The sequence below is a fragment of the Giraffa tippelskirchi genome, chromosome 5, assembly GCF_054371585.1.
Source record: "Giraffa tippelskirchi isolate mGirTip1 chromosome 5, T2T-mGirTip1v1.2.pri, whole genome shotgun sequence".
In the NCBI taxonomy this organism is placed as follows: Eukaryota; Metazoa; Chordata; class Mammalia; order Artiodactyla; family Giraffidae; genus Giraffa; species Giraffa tippelskirchi.
The window spans coordinates 7,948,791-7,968,800 of NC_137279.1; the positions used below are offsets into that span (position 1 = coordinate 7,948,791).

At 46.0% G+C, this 20,010-nt stretch overlaps 1 protein-coding gene across 6 annotated transcripts in view; it reads left to right on the plus strand.

Moving 5' to 3' along the window:
- HHAT (hedgehog acyltransferase) overlaps positions 1–20,010 on the plus strand; it is a 340,025-nt gene that overhangs the window by 227,162 nt on the left and 92,853 nt on the right. For 5 of the 6 annotated variants that reach the window (XM_081489707.1, XM_081489706.1, XM_081489704.1 and 2 more), the window contains one exon: positions 17,971–18,172. The exons of the other annotated variant lie outside the window; for it this stretch is intronic. In XM_081489707.1, coding sequence (XP_081345833.1) covers positions 17,971–18,172 — 202 coding nt within the window. The remainder of the gene's footprint in view (positions 1–17,970; positions 18,173–20,010) is intronic. 6 annotated transcript variants of the gene reach the window in all.

The window sequence follows — 20,010 nt, forward strand, 5'->3', positions numbered from 1 at the left end:
ATGTTTGGGACTCCCACTTACCAGCTTATTAAGGAATGTAATGCTCATAAAGAAAAGAGTGCTTTGTTAGAAGTTCTTTTGAATCCGATCATGAAGGGTGAAGAAGTAGGGGTGGGTGTAGAATTCTGAACTTGCTGTGGATGTGATGACATTAATTCTTTGGACAAGGAGCAGGCTGCTTTGTTTTCTCTTTAGTGTAGTCTTCTCAGGACATCTGTTGGGTCCTTGCTGTGTGCCCAACCCTGTTCTGAGCTCTTTACTATCAAATTCCAGTTCATCTTTATGACATGTCTACATAAAATGGGTTTTATTATCTTCACTCTACCAGTCAGGACCCTGAGATTCAGAGCCTCACAACTATTAAGATTGCTGAAAAAGTTTAAATCATCATACCTAGGCTCAAACACACCTTTGTTAATCAAAATAGAAACCATTACAACCAACACATTTTTGCTAAAGAGAAATAAGTGTATTCCTCTAGCATGAAAATCTGTGCCTCGGGATTCAGTGAACTCTTGGAAAGCGTTTTCTGCCTCCTGCTGGTTGTGGAGGCATTTTGCCTGCCATAAGTTGTCGAGATGCTTGAAGAAGTGGTGGTTGGTTGGCAGGAGGTCAGGTGATTATGGCAGAGGAGGCAAAACTTCATAGACCAATTTGTTCAACTTTTGAAGCATTTCTTGTGTGATAATGTGGTCGGGCGTTGTCGTGGAGAAGAATTGGACCTATTCTGTTGACCAGTGCTGGTGGCAGGCATTGCCGTTTTTGGTACATCTGATCGATTTGCTGAGCATACTTCTCGGATGTAATGGTTTGGCCAGGATTCAGAAAGCTGTAGTGGATCAGAGTAGCAGCAGAACACCAAACAGTGACCATCACCTTTTTTGGTGCAAGTTTGGCTTTGGGAAGTACTTTGGAACTTCTTCTTGGTCCAGCCTCTGAGCTGGTCATTACCAGTTGTATACAATCCATTTTTCATCGCAATCTGATTGAGACATGGTTTGTTGTTGTTGAGTAGAATAAGAGAAGACAGTTCAAAACGACCATTTTTTTTTTTTTTTTTGCAGTCACTTTATGAGGCACCCACTTATTGAGCTTTTTCACCTTTCCAACTTGCTTCAAATGCCAAACGAACATAGGATGGTCTATGTTGAGTTCTTTGGCAACTTCTGTAGTTGTAAGAGAATCAGCTTCAATGATTACTCTCAAGTGGTCCTTGTCAACTTCCAGTGGCCAACCACTGTGCTCCTCATCTTCAAGGCTCGCGTCTCCTTTGCAAAACTTCTTGAACCACCACTGCCCTGTATGTTCTTTAGCAGTTCCTGGGCCAAGTGTGTTGTTGATGTTGCGAGTTGTCTCCGCTGCTTTACAACCCATTTTGAACTCGAATAAGAAAATCACTTGAATTTGCTTTTGTGTAACGTCGTTTCCATAATCTAAAATAAATATAAAATACACAGCAACTAATAAGTCATTAGTGAAAAGCATAAAGCGAGAAATGCACATTAAATAAATGTGGTAATGTACATCATTTTAAGAGTATATTCCAATAGCAAACAGCAAAGTTCAACAATGCAAAACCACAATTACGTTTGCACCAACCGAATAGTAAGTGAAGGTGGGATTAGAACCCAGGGGAGGAGCCATGCTTTCACCACTGTACTTTAAGGCCTCTCCTTATTTCACTGCCCTTGGATCAGGCGATTCCGCCTGTGGGGAGCATCTAGAGGGAATAAGGATGTCTCCTGGGCTTTTGGGGGTATAAATATAAGTAACAGACTGGGTCTCAACACTTTGGCATTCAAGTGTACTAAAGAAAATGCAGCAAGTGAAAACTTTCATAGTTGTAAGCATTTAAGAATAGGAGAAAAATTGTGTGGGAGGTCAGGGGTCGTCCTTTGGGTTTGGCAGCTGAATGATTTCATCTGGGAAGGAGCTGCAAAGTGAAGCTGGGGTGGGTGGGTGAGTGGAAGGCAGTTTCTGAGAGAGTGGGTGGGGAGGGTTCTTCAGCTCTGCAGAGAGGGAAATCCAGGGAGCGCTTCTTCAGGGTCACCTCCCGGGGGGGGGGGTCTGTGGCCAGTGATTGCCGGAGATGGAGGGACAGGCAGCTGGGAGCTTCTTCTCGCCCCCTCAGGAGTGCATTGCAGCCGCTGCACGACAGATCCAGCTCTCAGCAAAGGTGTGAAGGGGAGAGTTTGGTCTTGGTGCTTCTCTGTCGTTTTCCCTTAACCCTTCTTTCTTCTTTTCTTTGCTCTCACGTGGATCTTCACCTGTGGAAAGCCATTTCCCCAGCAGCACCCCTCACCAGAGCCCTCCTCCCCATTTCTCTTGCCTTTGCCAAGTGTAGCAGAGTATCGTCTGTACATTATCATCTCTGTGCACCTGTTCGGTGTGGGGCCGGCCGGCTGACTGTGACAGATGAACCCACAGTCACTGATAGTTCTGTCAATGAGCCCGTGCAGCCCCTCCCCCCAGCTTCGCATGAGCGCATGGAGGTCTGGGGAGAGAGCCCCCCGAGAAGTTGCTGACACGTTCAGAATGAGGCAGAGTGAGAAGCCTGCAGTGGAGACTGAGAAACCATGGCTGTGGGGGTAAAAGGAAAACGGAGAGTGGTTTCATTGGAGCCAAGGGAGGAAAGAATGTGAGTAAGGAAGGTGAGAACACAGAAGGATGCTCGTGATAGATTAGGTCAATCGAGCAGTTTCCTAAAGTGGTACATATGAGTATTTATAGAAAGATGTCAGAGAGGACACAGGCAAAAAGGTCATTGGTGGTGGTTTCTGGATTTTTTATGTATCTCTTTCCAAATTTTCTATTATGAATATCAGTAAAATTATCAAAAGAGGAAAATGGAAGGCATAAGCAATGCCAAATGTAACAGACAACTAAGAGAAAGATGTAAATATATCCATTGGTTTTGGCAATCTGGAGGCTGTTAATGACCTTGACAGAAGTTGTCCCAATGGAATGTGGAGGGACAGAAGTCCGATTGCTGCCAGTTCAGGAGCAATTGGGAGGGGAGGGCTTGGAGACTGGGTGTAGACTGTTCTTTCAAGGATTTTGAAATACTTGACTGTGAAAAACGTAGTTGGGATCAGAGATGAAGAAGTAGACGTTGTGGGGTAAAATAAAGGTGTTTGTAAAATACAAGGATTGGAATGTGTCTTTGTGCTAAGAAGAAAACCAGTTCCGTTAAGCCGATAAGGATACAGGGTGACTGATGGAGCATGCTACCCTAGGAGGCAGACGGGTATAGAACCAAAGAGCAGAGTCAGCCTCGGTCATGGAAAGGACATCTCTTCCACTGTGGATGAATGATTGGATAGCTACCAGCAGAGATCAGAGTGTATGTGGTTCGAAGAGGGCACTCTTGTATGATGGTCTTGACTTTCTCAGCGACATAGTAGGTTCAGACTTTGGTATGAGATAAGGCTGGCTTGGAATAAATGTCACAATGGGCTTCATCATTGCAGTAGGTTAGATGTAAGCTCTATGAGGGCAGTTTTCTGTGGCACGTTCCTGAATGCCTCCTGTGCTAATCATAATACCTGGAATACAGTAAGTTTTGTTGTTGTTATTTACTCACTAAGTTGTGTCTGACTCTTGTGCGACCGCATGTTCTGTAGCCCACCAGGGTCCTCTGTCCCTGGGATTCTCCAGGCCAGAATACTAGAGTAGGTAGCTGTTCCCTCCTCCAGGGGATCTTCCCAACCCAGGAATCGAACCCATGTCTTCTGCCTTGCAGCTGGATTCTTTACCACTGTACCACCTGTGAAGCCCAATATAGTAAATACTTAGATAATGTTTGTTGATGCTATGAATATATGGTTAGAGAAAGAATGTGGTGTTCCCACTCAAGTTCTTCATGACTCGGGTCATCCCATAAATGCAGTCTTTGCAGATATCATGGTCCCAGGGGGAACACAGACAAATGGGAAATTGTCTAGAAAAAGGAAAACTACAATTTGGAACTGGGTGTAAAAGAATGAATAAAGAAGCTGAGGATACGTTGTGTCCAAAGTCAAGCCTTTGGAAAGAGATGAGAACCGTCATCAGGTGTAGTGACAGACTGCTGGTTGAAGACCGGGTACCCATGTCCAATATTGCTTCCGAGAGGAGAACCATGGTCAACAGTGAAAAGTATAGAGAAGCATGCTCTCTCTTAAGTTGTCCTAAAAGGGTGGAAAAGACTGTTTCAAAAAGCCATGACTTCTCGGTCACTGAGAGTGTTGAGATGCAGGCTGGATGGTTTCTGGTTGTGCGTGTCGTTCGGGGGTCCATACACAAGATGACCTCTCAGATCCCTCCGGTCTCCAGGGTCCTTTGTGCCAACAAGAGGGGATCATTCTGACCTCTAGACTCTGAGGTGTAATAATACATTTCTACCAGACTTACTGAATAGGAGTGCATTGGATTTTTGTCATCTTGTCGTGATTTGGATGCTTATCTAGAACTGTCATGCTCTGCAGCTGTGAAGATAATTTAGGTTCACAGAAATGACTCGGATGCACTAAAAATACTGAAGTGACATCTAAATCAAATGAAATACTGTAGAACGCCCTGAACCTAGTGATGGACACCTATTAGGGACTCAGTAGATAGTATTTAATCTAATACTTCTTAACTATCTATCTTTTTAATGTTAGGCATACAGATTATTTATACCTGATATCCATAGTTATCGTGGGGACACCACTTTGATCCATTGAAAAGAGCATGCATTTTGGAAGCACATCTGAATCTCCTTACCGCTCCACCATTAGCTGTGTTCCTTTTCATCTTTCAGACAGCTCAGGGTGATCCCCTGTGCTTTTCACCAGTTGGTCCCCACTTGAGAAGGAGCCTGGGGTGCAAAATCCCATTCTGATGGCCTACATCTTTCTCCAATGCTTCGGAGACTGGAAGACTTGGGAGACTTGGGAGACTTGGGAGACTGTTTCCCAGCCTGGATGATCATGTTAATATCCAGTTCCCTGGCTGACATCTTTGGACTTCTTAGGATTTTTTTGTATGAATGGTGACATTTTTAATCTACAGAAGACTCTGGATTTTGTGACACATGTTGGGTGTCATCCTTAGACTGTCTCTGTAAGATGCCAGCTCTTAAAATCCTAATCTCAATGTGCACACAAGACTTCCTTCAATTACCATAGCTTCTTTTGAATAAGCTGCATCGTCTGGACATCATCCAGGCAGCTGTTGCTGCATTAAGGGAAACATCCTTGTGGGGCATAGTTTCCCGGGCATGGGATGATATTCTTGCTTTGTTTCCGTAAGTGTTGCACTGGCGTGGCTTTATTGGATGCTGCTGCAGATTTATTAGTCATTCATGCCTAGACCCAAGCATTCTCAGTTTTCCCTCCCAGTGGCCAGACTTAAAAGGCATCATGTCTGGTAAGGGATGGTGGGTCACAATCATGATAAATGAGAGGCAGGTGAAACAGCTCTTCAAAGCTGATTTGTCAGAGTGCTGATTTCAGTCCAGTGAGGGAGCAGCCTCTTTATTACCACCAGCAGCCATTTCTCTTTGATTCTTTTTAAAACAGCACTTGGGCGCCAGAGACCTTTATTTTTCTTCCTCCTGGAAACAGTCTTCAGTGGCAGTATTTTGATAGGGGTGCCTGTAGACCTGCTGGCATTTTCTCCTGTTTCTCTCCCTTTCTAGGCATTGGATCCCAGGTATGGCCACCTCTGCTGAACATTTTTATTACCAATGGCTGTTACTCATTAAGAAAATCCAGAGTGCAGAGGTTTGCGTTGGCAAAGCAGATACATTGCAGGGGGGTGGTGGTGGTGGTGGTGGAAATTTGCTCTTAGAAAAGGATTTGTCACCTTGAGTCAAGATTCACTGCAGGCTTCCTTCAGATAACACTCTCCCTGTGCATTTTGCGTTAATTCCTAAGTTAGCTTCATGGCAGCAGAGGGGTGGGGAAATGGGAATCTCAGAGCTTAAGCTATGGTTTTAGGAGCTCTACATCCTGAAAATCCATTTGAGAAGACAGATCTTTCTGTTTTAGCAGAGAGCAGTAGCAAAACAGCACACTATCGTAATTGGTCATAACCCTTCAAGAACATTCGTGCCTACGACCCAAATGCTCCAAACTATAATACGCGGACCTCACCCCTAGTGGTCTCCTAGCCTGGGACTTCTACCAGTTGTAAATCAAGGCCTAGAAAAGAGACCCTCACTGAAATCTGTGACCCTGGCCTGCCCATCCACCTTCCACCCTCCTCTGTGCTCGGAGGCACTGTGTGTGTGTTTGTGTGCGCACATTCACTCATGCCCAGCAGTGACCCTCTCACTACTTTTCTTGTGGCCAAAATACACACTGAACTTGGAAGTGATAATCACGGCAGAGGAAGCGATTTTGTTAGCAAAGTTAAACCAAGCGATCTAGCCAAAGCCACACTCCTGTTCGTCTCATGAACGCCCTCCCCTCACACGCGTCTAGTACCAATGGGCGTGTCCAGGGTTTCATTTGAGGCTTTTAAGGTTAATATCACAAACCTTAAACCTCCCAATTTGGGTACTTTAATATTAAAAACACTTAATGCACACTGAAGTTTTGCTCTTTGGTTAAATACCTTTTTTCTTCTGGGTTGTTCCAGCAACTTCCTGGGGAAGTTGAATGTGGTGTGTGTGTCCCACCTCTTGGTCCCCTTGCTTAGGGGCACCTGTGGTTAGCATCTGTGATTTAGTCTGACTTTGTGTAAATATCATTCTGCAAACCCCACAGCGCTTTAAAGAAGAAAGTGGTGGAGGCAGGCAGTGAACAATGACATTTACTCTTGAGGCCCCACTTCAAGCTGGAGAATTCTCATTTGTTTATAGAGAGCGACAAGGAAAAGAAGAAGAGAATGAATGAGTCAGTGAAATGAGGACGATGAGGAAGGAACAGGAAAAGAAGGCAGTTAATCAGGGTTTGTTAAGCACCTCCTGAGTTCAGAGTTTAAGTTAGACTCTGGGGGGAAAATAAAGAGAGAAATGCTACAATTCTCTGATCCGTGTCTTGACTGCGAGATGGGGAGTCCCACGTACTCTCAGACCTGATGAAGTGGCTTAGAATTGGTAAGAAATAGCACATCAACTGATCTGAAAGAAATAACTCAGTCCGAGATGAACACCTGAATTTTGCAGAGATGAAGAATCATCAGCCACCCACATTCAGTGGGATCAGCTAGAAAGATTTTCCTTTAAGTGAATGCTGAACCCATTTAGAAAGATCAGATGGTGGAAAGAACAGCCAGAGATCTTGTCAGATTGAGGGGTGGACTGGCATGGTTGTGGGGTCCAGACATGTGAAAGAATGAAGTTCTTTAACTGGAGTGGAGAATCTATTTTGGAGACTCATAAGATGGAGTTGATGTGTAGGAGGGAGTCAGCTGGAGAATGATGTTTAAAAAGCCAGGCTGATGAGGTTTAATTTAGGACCTGATGCAGTGGGAATCCACGGTAAGCAGGACCCCTTTGTCAGACTGGATGCTTCTGAGGACAAAGAGTTGGCCTCTCCTTTGCCCGAACAGTTTACTTCTGCTTTTGCCTGGTTGGCCAACCTACCATGTCACCATGGAAATGCAGAGTTTATCCCTGTCAAGACTGTGGGCCTGCCTCCGTGGGGCCCTGCCCAGCATGGCTGCCTCAAAATCATCACACCACACACCCAGAAGAAGATGGAAATGCTTCGGCCTCCAGCCAGGCATTTCTCTAGTGCACTTGTGTTCAGAACACGTTCTCCTGGAGACCCCTAGGGCATTGCACCAGCACAGTCGTTCTTGAGTGGTGCGCATCCGTTTCATAGTGAACCTTGTGCTAACCACGGTGATAACTGAGAGAGAAGATTAGGACCGGCAGTGGGTGGGGGTGAGAGGCAGGGATCAGAAGGGAGCCTATGGGAGACGGGAGACGCGGTACAGTTGCTGATACGAGGGGGCGTGTGCCCCAGACATTGGTAAAGTGGACCCTGGGTTTGGGATCTGCTGATGGAGCAAAGGTTGAGAAGTGGGTTAGGAGCGGGGAAGGATGCGATCTCTCCTCTCAGCCCCCTCCCTCCGTGAAACAGGGAAGCACGCATACCTATATCCTACAGACCTCCGGGTTTGCCCCACCCAAACTGCTGGCTCTTTGTAGGCTCTTTGTACCCTCCCTTTTTTAATCTGATCCAGGGCAGCTGATGGCTGCTTTCAGCATCCTCTCAGGAGGGAGGTGGGAAGACAGGCAGGCAGCCAGGAAATCTTGGTGGTTATTAAACTGAGGCTTTGAGGACCTTTTTATTAGCGATGAGACTCAGCTCCACAGCACTAAAGAGTACAGACTCCTGCTCGCTCTCCTCTGCTCAAACCTCCCAAGAATCTGTTTTATATGGTGTATTTTTGTAACCTGAAATAGACGTGGGCCTGGGAGCCCTGGGGACTGCTGAGGCTTCAGCGTGCTCTCAAGCAGAAGGTCAGCAGCCCTGCGGGGGAAAGTAGTGCTTCCCTTCTGTGCTCCCCTCCCCCAGGCCTTCCCGTCTCTCATCTGTGACTGGAAGCCCGTTTTGAAGGATGGCGTCTTAAAGACTTGTTTGTTTTTTCAGTCTCTGAATGTGAGGACTGTGATATTGTGAAGACTCATGCATCACTGAGACTTTAACCTTTTGGAACATTAGTAAGTGTGTACGTGCCCACTTAGTTGGTCCTGTCTGACTCTTTGCAACCCCATGGACTGTATGTAGCCTGCCAGGCTCCTCTGTCCATGGGATTCTCCAGGCAAGATACTGGGGTGGGTTGCCATTTCCTTCTCCAGGGGATCTTCCCGACCCAGGGATCGAACCCCCCATCTGCATCGGCAGGCAGATTCTTTTAACAGTGTGCCGCCTGGACAGCCTTCTGGAACGTTAGTAGGCAGCTTTAAATGGGTTGAATGAGTAATCTGCATAGTATTGATACTTTCTGGCCCTGCCCACCCAGCAGTCCCCCATTACAAAGAAAGGACCTGGTCACCTGACTCTTGTATCTGTAGATAAGAGGGGACCAGAGTGGAGGGTCTACGATGATTGGCACGTGAGATGTTGATAATGGACCAAGTTGCAGTAGAAGCTACTTTACTCGGACCTGCCCGCACAGCCTCTACAGACTCATCTGTAGCCAGTATCAGATGTTTGGAGAACAGCTGGCTGTCCTCTGGATTAAGCTTAATCAACAGATCTGCGTGCATGTCGAATCCATAACTTTTGGAGGGAAACGGAATATGCCCCCGCCCCCAAAGATGCCACTTTGGCACGTGGATTATTCCGAGCCGAAGGCAATCAAAATTCGGCTGACTCAGGAACAACTTTTCCCTCTAACTTAACTATCTGAAAGAATTTGCATAGGGGGCCTGTACCAGAGAGAACGTATTTATCTGAAAGACCATCTGCAGGGCAGGGCAGGCTTCTAATTGCCCTAACATCTGTACTTCTGGTCCTCCTGTGAATTCCCTTCCTGCACCTGGAAGCCCCAGAGCCCATCCCGTTCCTCAGCTCAGGCTACTCCTTGACTCTCATTGTCTTGTGGACTCCCCAACATACGTAATTAAATTTGTTTTTCTCTTATTAACCTGTGTCATGTCACTCTTATTGTTACACCAGCCAAAGAACCTAGAAGAGTAGGAGAAAAAATTTTCCTCCCTTCTAGCTTCATCCCCTTAGCAAGAAGTGACTTGGTTCTAATGGAGGTGTATTTAAAGCTGATGATTTTAAGTGAAAAGCATCCCTGAGCAAACAAGCCCAGGAGTCTTGGTGTCTTCATGTGGTTATGAAGAATATAGGGATGCTAATCATTATGATAATGGCATCTTGTTTGTTTCCTGAATGCAAGTGTGCGTACTTCCATTTATAGAAGTGTTACAATCTCCAGATTCCTTACACATGTATTGTATCAGCTGGTCTTTACAACAGCTCATACTTGAAGGTGATTTTAGCCCTCCCAGTATATGTTCAGTGTGCAGACTTAAGTGAAGCAGGCTTATTGACAAGGTCACAGTTACAGGGACCAGTAAGTGGCAGAGGGGGGGACCAAGGCCATGTCTCTAGCTACCAAGCACTGCCTTCCTGCTTGTCCTGGGCTTTGCTGCTGTTGCTGCTTGGGCGTGGTCTAGTGGGGTAAGGACAGCGGGGCTGAGCCTTTCATGATCTTTCAGCCTCTTCTGCAGAGGGGAAGATAGGGTTTTGGGGGGAGCTAGAGTTTGGGTTTTGGTTTATGGGGGTAGAGTTGAATCTTTCTTTAGGATGGAAGTTATAGGCTTGGGTTCATCAGCACAGTACTTCAACCCACTGAACTACTGGCTTTGTGGAATGAAAAGGTTAATTTTTTTTTTTAAAGGGTGTTGGCATCTAATGAGATGAACCTAGAAGTTTAAATGTAGACTGAATATGTTCATGCTTTCATGCTCAGTCAAGCAACTATGTCTGACTCTTTGCGACCCCATGGATTGTAACTGGCAGGCTCCTCTGTCAACAGAATTCTCCAGGCAAAAATACTGGAGTGGGTTGCCATTTCCTCTTCCAGGGGATCTTCCTGACCCAGGGATCGAACTCACATCTCCTGCATTGGCAGGTGTGTTCTTTACCATTGTGCTGACTAAATATGGCTGGAGTTTAATCTCTATTTTATAAATTCCGTAGTATTCTGTTGCAGAATAGGACAGTTTTTCAGAGTTGCATGTGAAACTTTCATCTTTCAGTAAAGATGTTGGGAATTAGCTCAGCTTAAATGTGCCCTCTGCTTTGAAAGTGACCTCTCTCTCAGCCTTCTGGAGAGGTTAAGGTTTGCAGTTGCCCATTAACCAACTGCCATGCTGTGTTTAGTCACTCAGTCGTGTCTGACTCTTTGTGACCCCAGGGACTGTAGCCCGCCAGGCTCCTCTGCCCACGGGGATTCTCCAGGCAAGAATACTGGAGTGGGTTGCCATGCCCTCCTCCAGGGTTAGCAGCCCTAAACACAAATTTATTCTCTTGCAGCCCTGGAGGTCAGAAGTCTCAGATGGGTCTATACTAAAGGGCTATAATCAAGATGTAGCCGAGCTGCGTTCCTTGTGGAGTCTTTAGGGAAGAGTCTCTCTCTTTCCTTGCCTTTCCCAGTTTTGCTAGCTTTTACTTATTGAAATTCCGTTACGATATGTACTGGCTACAAGGCTTCCCTTGTGGCTCAGTCAGTAAAGAATCTGCCTGCAGTGCAGGAGACCTCGGTTCGATCCCTGGGTTGGGAAGATCCCTGGAGAAGGAAATGGCAACCCACTCCAGTATCCTTGCCTGGAAAATCTCACAGACAGAGGAGCCTGGTGGGAAAGAGTCGGGCACGACTGAGCTACTAACACTTACTTACTTATATGTACTGGGTAGAAAGATATTAAAAGTGAATTGTATTTTCTGCATGTATCTTTCTTTGAAAACTTTTGATAGTAAGTATATAGCTCCCTCTGTGAAAACTAAACACCAGTCCTTTGTCTACCACCTAGAGGATGAGGCTTTGACTGATGGGTCATCACAGGCTTTGACTGACAGAGAACCCAGATGTGGGCCAAGGCCAAAGCTAGAGCCAGGCTCAGGTCATGGGAGTCACTGCCCCTGAGAGCTGGGTTTACGGCACCTTGCAGAGAACTCTAATCCGGAACTCAGGGGAAGCCCAAGTGAACCCAGGTGAAGCAAAGGCGAGGTTGCCTTACTGCCAATGGAATGCAGCCACACGTCTTGCCCTTCCCAGCTACTGAAGGCTCTGGCCTTTAAAGGGACAGTCCTTGTAAGTTTTGCAATCTCTTGAGGTTGGAACAGCTTTGGGGGCTGCGTGACTATGACTTTAATGGGGGAAGGAGGATTACAGAGTGTGGTGAGACTGCAGGGTCCTCAGGGGTCTGTGTTCCTTAGGAATGGGTGTCTTCTGAAATCTCTGCCAGTAACGGGGGCAAGTCCTTATGACCCTTCCTTGTTTGCTAATTGCTCACAGTGTGTCTGTGGCAGCACTGACAGTCTATCAGAAATGTAAAAAGCTATTGGAGGCTATGAAAAGTAAATGAAAATTAGCGTTAGGTATATAAATACTGTTGACTGGTAGCTAATAGCACATGTGGGCATACACGTATATACTCACACACATCTACAACTGTCTGAACGAAGTCTGCAGTTTAGTTGAAATGACCATCATAATAGAAGAGACATCTTCTGATGAATAACTGTTCAATTCAGTGGTACAAACAGTTGGTTCTCTGGGTTAGAGACTGAGAATATTTAAAACAGACTTTATAGAGGAGTTGGGAAACCAGAGAGAATGGAGGGTGTGAAAATAGTGTGCTCAGAGGCACAGAAGTGTGAAAGCCCCATTTGTTCGAGATTTCAGGACTAGTGGGAAATAGGGTGGAAAGATAAAGCAGAGCTGGAATAGAGTGTCAGCCACTGCCTGCCCCATCCCAGCCAAGAAATAGATAATTGAAGATGGGAAGTCAGCAAGCCCACCTCAGCTCAATCCTCAGGGTAGTGAAAACCAAGCCTTTCTGTGTCGTAGGTGCCTCATGCCCTTATCTTGCTAGGGTCTGGAGTTCTGGAGTTCATGGCAAACGGTTTGACAATAACTTGGCAAGCCGGGAAGCTGTTGGGTAAGTCCTGGGAAAAAGCCATGATTTTAAGAGTAATGTCTTTACCATGTGGATTCTCACCACCCCTGTCCCAACTGTCAGACACATTCTTGAGTTTTTCCTAGTGATTATGAAGGGAACAGCTATTTTGTTTCCCCTTCACATACATCTACTAGTCAGCAACAATCCCCAAGTATCAACCTCTTATGCCCAACTTCTTACACAGTCAAGACTTCTGCACAGTGCCCGCCTGGATAAGGTGTAATCTCTGCTTGTGGGGCAGAAGGAAACTGTTTAGTCTATTTTCAGAATTTTATTTGTATTTTGGCTGCCCTGGGTCTTGTGGTGAGCCGGGGCCACTCTCAGTTGCGATGTGCAGGCTTTCCGTTGCAGTGGTATCTCTTGTTGTGGAGCAGGTTCTAGAGAGTGGGCCCAGTAGTTGTGGTATGCAAGCTTAGTTGCCTCTCGGTATGTGGGATCAAATCCTTGTCCCCTCCTCTGGCAGGCAGATTCCTAACTGCTGGACCACCAGGGAAGTCCCTATTTAGTCTATTTAAAACGTGAACTGTGGCTTTCTGGCCCCGAGCTCCTTGGCCTAAGTGTTAGTCGCTTAGTCGTTTCCAACTCTTTGCGACCCCTTGGACTGTAACCCACCAGGTTCCTCTGTCCAATTCCCTTTGCGAGGGGATCTTCCCGACCCAGGGATTGAACTCGGGTCTCCTGCATTGCAGGCAGATTCTTTACCGTCTGAGCCACCAGAGAAGAAGCCCTCCTTGGCCTAAAGGCCTTTGTAATTCATGAGCACCTTTCTCCCTAGTAAGATTCCTTTTTGTACAGAGGATGTTTCTTCAGTTAATAAAATGCTGGTGGATGTTTCTGTGTAGACTGCTTTGCAGATGGGGTTGAACAAGAGGAACATATCACCAAAAAATGTTCTCACTGTGGTAAATAGCTTCATAGAACATAGACCTCTGGGGGATTCTGAAACTAGAACATTCTAGGTTCAGATTTTACCTCTTTTGTATAAAATAGGTCTGGTCATTAGTTCTTCACGAAGTTGTTGTAATGATTAGAAACAGTATACATAAAGCCCCTGATATTCAGTAGAGAGTAGACATTGTAAATAATGTCTACATTTTATATCAGTTCCTCCTCCTGAGCGGGGGTTTGCTATGTTGCGTTGATTCTGTGAGATGGTTTTAAATTAAGAAGGTGGCACCTTTGGATGGCAACCACCCCAGGCAACGTTCTCTGCAAGCAGTGACCCCACGAAGCCAGCCGGGCAGGGGCAGGCCTTGTACAGACTCAAGCTGCCACTGTCGCTGATGGGGGTCGGGCGGGGATGGGCTTTTTATTTTTGCTATGCTGAGAAGGTGGTGCTGAATGCTTTCTTCCACTGGGAAATCAGTCTCAGCGTGCAGCAGGGTCTCAGTAAGTGGGGTCACCCTGCTGCTTTTCTAGAAGACAGATGCGTTTCTGTTTTTATTAATCATGGAACTGACATGAGCCTGGCGGGATTTGTAAAAGGAAACAGGTTCATGCTCCTCCTTGCTGTATCCACTGCCTTCTAGAAATTAAGAGTGAAGAAGGGAGTGTTCTGTCTTCCAGTCGGGAGACCATACCCTCTTCTGGTTTAAAACAAGCAACCTCGTGTTGTTGGAGACCTGCCATTTGTGAGTTTCTGGAATAAAAGGAATTCTCAGAGATTCTTGTCGGCTGTCATTTTTGAAGGAAAGTAGCAAAGCCATGATGCCAAGAGATGCCTAAAATAGCTGCGCATGTAATTATGGGACTAGATGCTTCCTCATCACAAGCTTGGAAATATGTTCTTTTTGGAGTTGAAGCTAATATTAAGGACCATTGATGTGGATGGACAAGGAGAGGTTTTTTATTCTATACTGAGGCTTTCTAACATATATTCAGTTCAGTTCAGTCGCTCAGTCGTGTCTGACTCTTTGTGACCCCATGGACTACAGCATGCCAGGGCTCCCTGTCCATCGTCAACTCCCGGAGTTTACTCAAACTCATGTCCATTGAGTCGGTGACGCCATTCAACCATCTCATCCTCTGTCGTCCCCTTCTCCTCCTGCCTTCAATCTTGCCCAGCATCAGGGTCTTTTCAAATGAGTCAATTCTTCGCATCAAGTAGCCAAAGTATTGGAGTTTCAACTTCAGCATCAGTCCTTCCAATGACTATTCAGGACTGATCTTCTTTAGGATGGACTGGTTGGATCTCCTTGCAGTCCACGGGACTCTCAAGAGTCTTCTCTAACACCACAGTTCAAAAGCGTCAGTTCTTTGGTACTCAGCTTTCTTTACAGTCCAACTCTCACAGTGCAGCTCATTCTGATATAGTGAGATACAACAGTAATCTCAACATAAAACCAGTGTTGGGTGAGAAGAGTATTAGGATTGGAATGAACTTGTTTTATAAAAACTGTTATCTGCAAAGTTTCTGTAAACAGCAGTTAACTCCTTATCCTTTTGAACTTGGTTTGACCACTCCATTTTTTTTTTTTTAACGTGCAACCTTCTTACACACACAACTGATTGTATGAAGTGAAGGACAGCCTCATGGAGTGCCAAAATGGAGCAGTGATTATCTTTTTGCAAGTTGGAGGCTGCAGAGGTTTGTGGTCCGTTTTTTTGCCTGTTGAGTATTGTGCAACAATAACCAAGTAGCCTCTAGGGGGCAGCGTAACGCCAGTTAAAACCCCTGTGCCTGGGGCTGTTGGCCGGCTTTTCTGACTCGTCCAGCCCTTCTTGGTGCATGATGCAGCATCCCTGCTTCTCCTGACAAAACTCACCCTCTCTCTAGACCTTGCCAAGGTAGGGATCTTTACCATTAAGCCTCTCATACCCTGCTTGCCTCTACTCACCCTGTTCTTTTCCATACTCTTAAGCTCCCCTGGTCTACTTTGTACCATATGATACAACAAACAAGTCCCACGTCAGCTTAATGATAGAATTTGTTTGCTATCGTTTCACAACCAACTATACCTGTCCTTTGGGCAGGAGCAACCTGTTATGTCTGTGTGTGTCTCATAATACCAGGACTGCCTTGGAGGTCTAAATAAATGCTTGACCACAGATGGATTATTCCTTAGTCTGTAGTGAGTACTTGATGGATATTTGCTGACTTAATTGTCAAGATGGTCTTGTTTTTGCACAAGAGAAAGTATTTTCTTGGCTTCACTTGTTTCTGAAATGCGTGCATTCTCACATGCTTTCTGGTTTGCTTCAGACTGAAATGCAAGATAGGAGGGCAAGCCCAGAGGTGCAATGGAAAACATTAACGCTGGTGCCAGAGATGCATATTTGCATCTAGGTTCTTCCTCTTCTCGGCCCCAGTTTTTCTCACCCAAAAAGTGGGGCTAAGATGATCAGATACTTTACCATCTAACCTGGTGCACCTTTGAGAGTGAAGGAGGACATTTAAAAATACTGATAGTCACATAGTCCTTGTTGTTCAGTAGCTCAGTCGTGTGTCTGATTCTTTGCGGCCCCATGGACTGCAGCATGCCAGACTTCCCTGTCCTTCACCATTCCTGGAGCTTGTTCAAACTCGTGTCCATTGAGTCGGTGATGCCATCCAACCATCTCATCCTTTGTCGTCCCCTTCTCCTCCCGCTTTCAATCTTTCCCAGCATCAGGATCTTTTCTAATGTCAGCTGTTTGTATTAGGTGGCCGAAGGATTGGAGCTTCAACTTCAGCATTAGTCCTTCCAATGAATATTCAGGACTTATTTCCTTTAGGATGGACTGGTTGGATCTCCTTGAAGTCCAAGGGACTCTCAAGAGTCTTCTCCAGCACCACAGTTCGAAGGCATCATAGTCCTTAGAAGTATTTATTGACTGGGGAATGGTTTTTATATTGTATCTTTTGGCTTGCCTATGAAAGTGTTCTATTTAAAAATTATTTTCAAAATAACATTTCCAACAAAATATTAAAATAATAAATAGGACAGCATTTCAATGGATTCTGTGGATTGGCATGCTAGAACAGCATATGGTGTTTCAAAGAATCAGGTCAAGTGATACATGTAAAGTGCCTAGTACCATACTTGGGACACATGATGTGCTTAGGAAATGATCGTTTCTTTTTCCTTTATGGAATAAGGTTGGACAAAGAAGCACTGACAGCAATAAACAAAGACCGATAGGCTTTTTAAAGAGACCACTGCAAGGAGGGTGTTTTTCTAGCTCTCCAGATCCTAACAACGCAACGTGAGTTTTGTCCAGCTCTAGCAGGAAAACACTGATTGAAGAACACGGTTCTGCTTGTATGTGGTCAGACAGCTGTCTCAGCGGTAGAGAACATACCCAAGGGGGGCTCTGCCTTTCGGGTGATAATTTGGCTGCCCTGTGAGCACAGAGCTCTTCTCCTCATTGTGAATTTGTCACTACTTCTGGGCACCTTGCCTGGGAAGCTGGAGGATCCAGCTTTGGCACCCCTCTTCTGCAGAAGCCATCCTGCCGTTTAGGTGCCTGAACTCAGCAATTGTGCTTAAATACGGGGTTTACCCTACACTTCATAGGCTGAGCTGTACAATACATACCTACCGTGAAGGTTGGTATCCCCACTGTAAGTGAAGTTTTAGTTGCTCAGTCGTGTCTGACTCTTTGCGACCCTGTGGATGGTAGCCCGCCAGGCGCCTCTGTCCATGGAATTCTCCAAGCAAGAATACTGGAGTGGGTTGCCCTGCCCTTCTCTAGGGGATCTTCCCGACTCAGGGATCTAACCCTGGTCTCCCACATTGCAGGTGGATTCTTTACTGTCTGAGCCATCAGGGAAGCCTATTCCCATTGTCACCAGAAGCTCAACTGGCATTCTGTGATTAGGCTTCTAGGGTGAGGCACATCCCTTTCAGAAACTAAATTCAGGGCTCCTCACCCCGCCTCCTGTAAGTGCTGTTTTGCTCTAGTAATGAGCGCTCTTTAACCTGAGTGTTCATTTAACCTAAAACCCCTCAGTGTGTGCTAAGTCACTGCAGTGGTGTCCGGCTCTTTGTGACCTGATGGACTGTAGCCCACCAGGCTCCTCTCTCCATGGTGATTCTCCAGGCAAGAATACTGGAGTGGGTTGCCATGCCCCCCTCCAGGGGTTCTTCCCAAACTAGGGATCGTACCTGCGTCTCTTACGTCTCCCTGCATTGGCAGGTGGGTTCTTTACCACTGGCGCCACCTGGGAAGCCCCCAGAGCTGAGGCTTCTGTGTCTGCCACCTCCTGGTGTGACGGAGCATTCAGGGGGTGTTCTGTGGCCTCCTGGACATGGGGAAGGATCTGCACACGCTGAATAGCGATTTGTGGCAGGAGAATCAGGCCCGGGAGCGGGTGGTGTTGGGGGCCAGCGCTCCGCAGGGCTCCTCACGGCCTCTTCTTTCTGCAGGTACGTATACATCCCCGCGGGCGGGTCACAGCATGGCCTGCTGGGGGCCCTCTTCTCCACTGCAATGACATTCGCGTTTGTGAGCTTCTGGCACGGCGGGAACGACTACCTGTGGTGCTGGGCCACCCTCAACTGGCTGGGGGTCACCATGGAGAACGGCATCCAGAAGCTCGTGCAGAGGCCACGCGTCCAGGACAGCTTGGTGAGCAGGTCCTGGCTTGTGCGGCAGAGAGAGCCAAGCTCAGGGGACCGGGTTTGGGAGGGGAGGCAGTCACTACATTTACCCCCATCGTGGGCCATTTCTGCCGGGTTGGCTCAATATCCAGTGTGTTCCCAGAGTTAGGACAGCTGAACAAGAGGTGGTGGCTCAGATGGTAAAGCATCTGCCTGCTGCAGCACGGGAGACCTGGGTCGGGAAGATCCCCTGGAGAAGGGAAAGGCTGCCCACTCAGTACCTTGCCTGGAAAATTCCATGGATGGAGGAGCCTGGTAGGCTACAATCCATGGGATCGCAAAGATCGAACACGACTGAACAACCTCACTGGTTCACTGGCTGTAACTATAAAATAAGACACATTTATTATATGAGAATTAGAAAATCCAGATGAGTATAAGGAAGATGTCTCTTCAAGAGAAACCACTGTTAATACCCTTCTAAATTATTTTGTTGAAAAAACCCCTTTGTTTAGTTAACATGTGTGTGACTGCTCTGTGCTGTCTTTGCTGGGTGTGGACTTGCTCTGGTTGCGGCGAGTGGAGGGCTGCTCTCTCGTGCACGGGCTCAGTTGCCCCACAGCATGTGGGATCTTAATTCCTGGACCAGGGACCAAACCCATGTCCCCTGAATTGCAAAGTGGGTTCTTCTTTTTTTTTTTTCCAGTGAAGGGTAATTAGGATATTGTGCTGCTTTCTGCCATACATCAACATGGATCAGCCATAGGTGTACATATGTCCCTTCCCTGTTGAGCCTCCCTCCCACCCCCCACCCCATCCCGCCCCTCTAGGTTGTCCCAGAGCCCCGGTTTGAGCTCCCTGAGTCATACAGCAAATCCCCACTGGCTATCTTACATATGTTAGTGTATACGTTTCCATGCTATTCTGTGTCCATTTGTCCCACCCTCTCCTTCCTACCCCCGCCCCCACCCTGTCCATAAGTCTGTTCTCTGTGCTGCATATCCATTCCTGCCCTGCAGATAGATTCATCAGTAGCAAGGTGGATTCCTGACCACTGGACCACCAGGGGAGTCCCCCTTTGTTCTAAATTTTTTCTCTCCTCTCTCTACACATGCACACACATACATCTCACACACATACATATAACATTTAAAACATACCATTATCCTAGAGATTCAGTTGTATCAGGACTCTTTTCTATGTCATCAAATACATTTCTAACAACCCTTTTTAATGACGTTAGAGAATTCCATTATGTGGATATGCCATAATTCATTTAATCAGTCTCTTATTAACATATTATTCCAGTTTTTTTTTTTTGCAGTTAGCAATTGCATTGAGATGACTGTCATAACAAGGGTGAATTATTGAATGTTTAACATTGCTAAGTTAAAGATTTTTCTTAATTTTAAAGTTTGCATGCCTACTGCTTACCTGTTTCTTAACTGCTCAGTAGACAAAGTTTGCCCGTTTGCATTCCTACCAACAGTGCCTGAGAATGCCCTTGCCAATCCTGAGTAGTACTGGTATTTTTAATCTTTGCTATTTTGATACGTTTTAGCAGCATAAAAATCAGCTAAGGATTCAAGACACATTCACACCCTTTAGAAAAATAACTTGGAAAATTAAGCATTTTTCTTTACACACATATTTAGGTGATTTAAAAGTATGAGCAAATGTTTTGCCATGTAAATGTGGCAAAGGACTGAGCAACCTCAGAATCTTAAAGGAATCTTCAATTCTGAATATGCAGCTATATTCTGATAACTCGGAAAAAAGTAGCTAAAAAGAAATATGCTATTATCAGTGTTGATGGCAGGCAGTAAAACACAAAAAATTTACTGGGAAATGATTAATGTAAGTAAA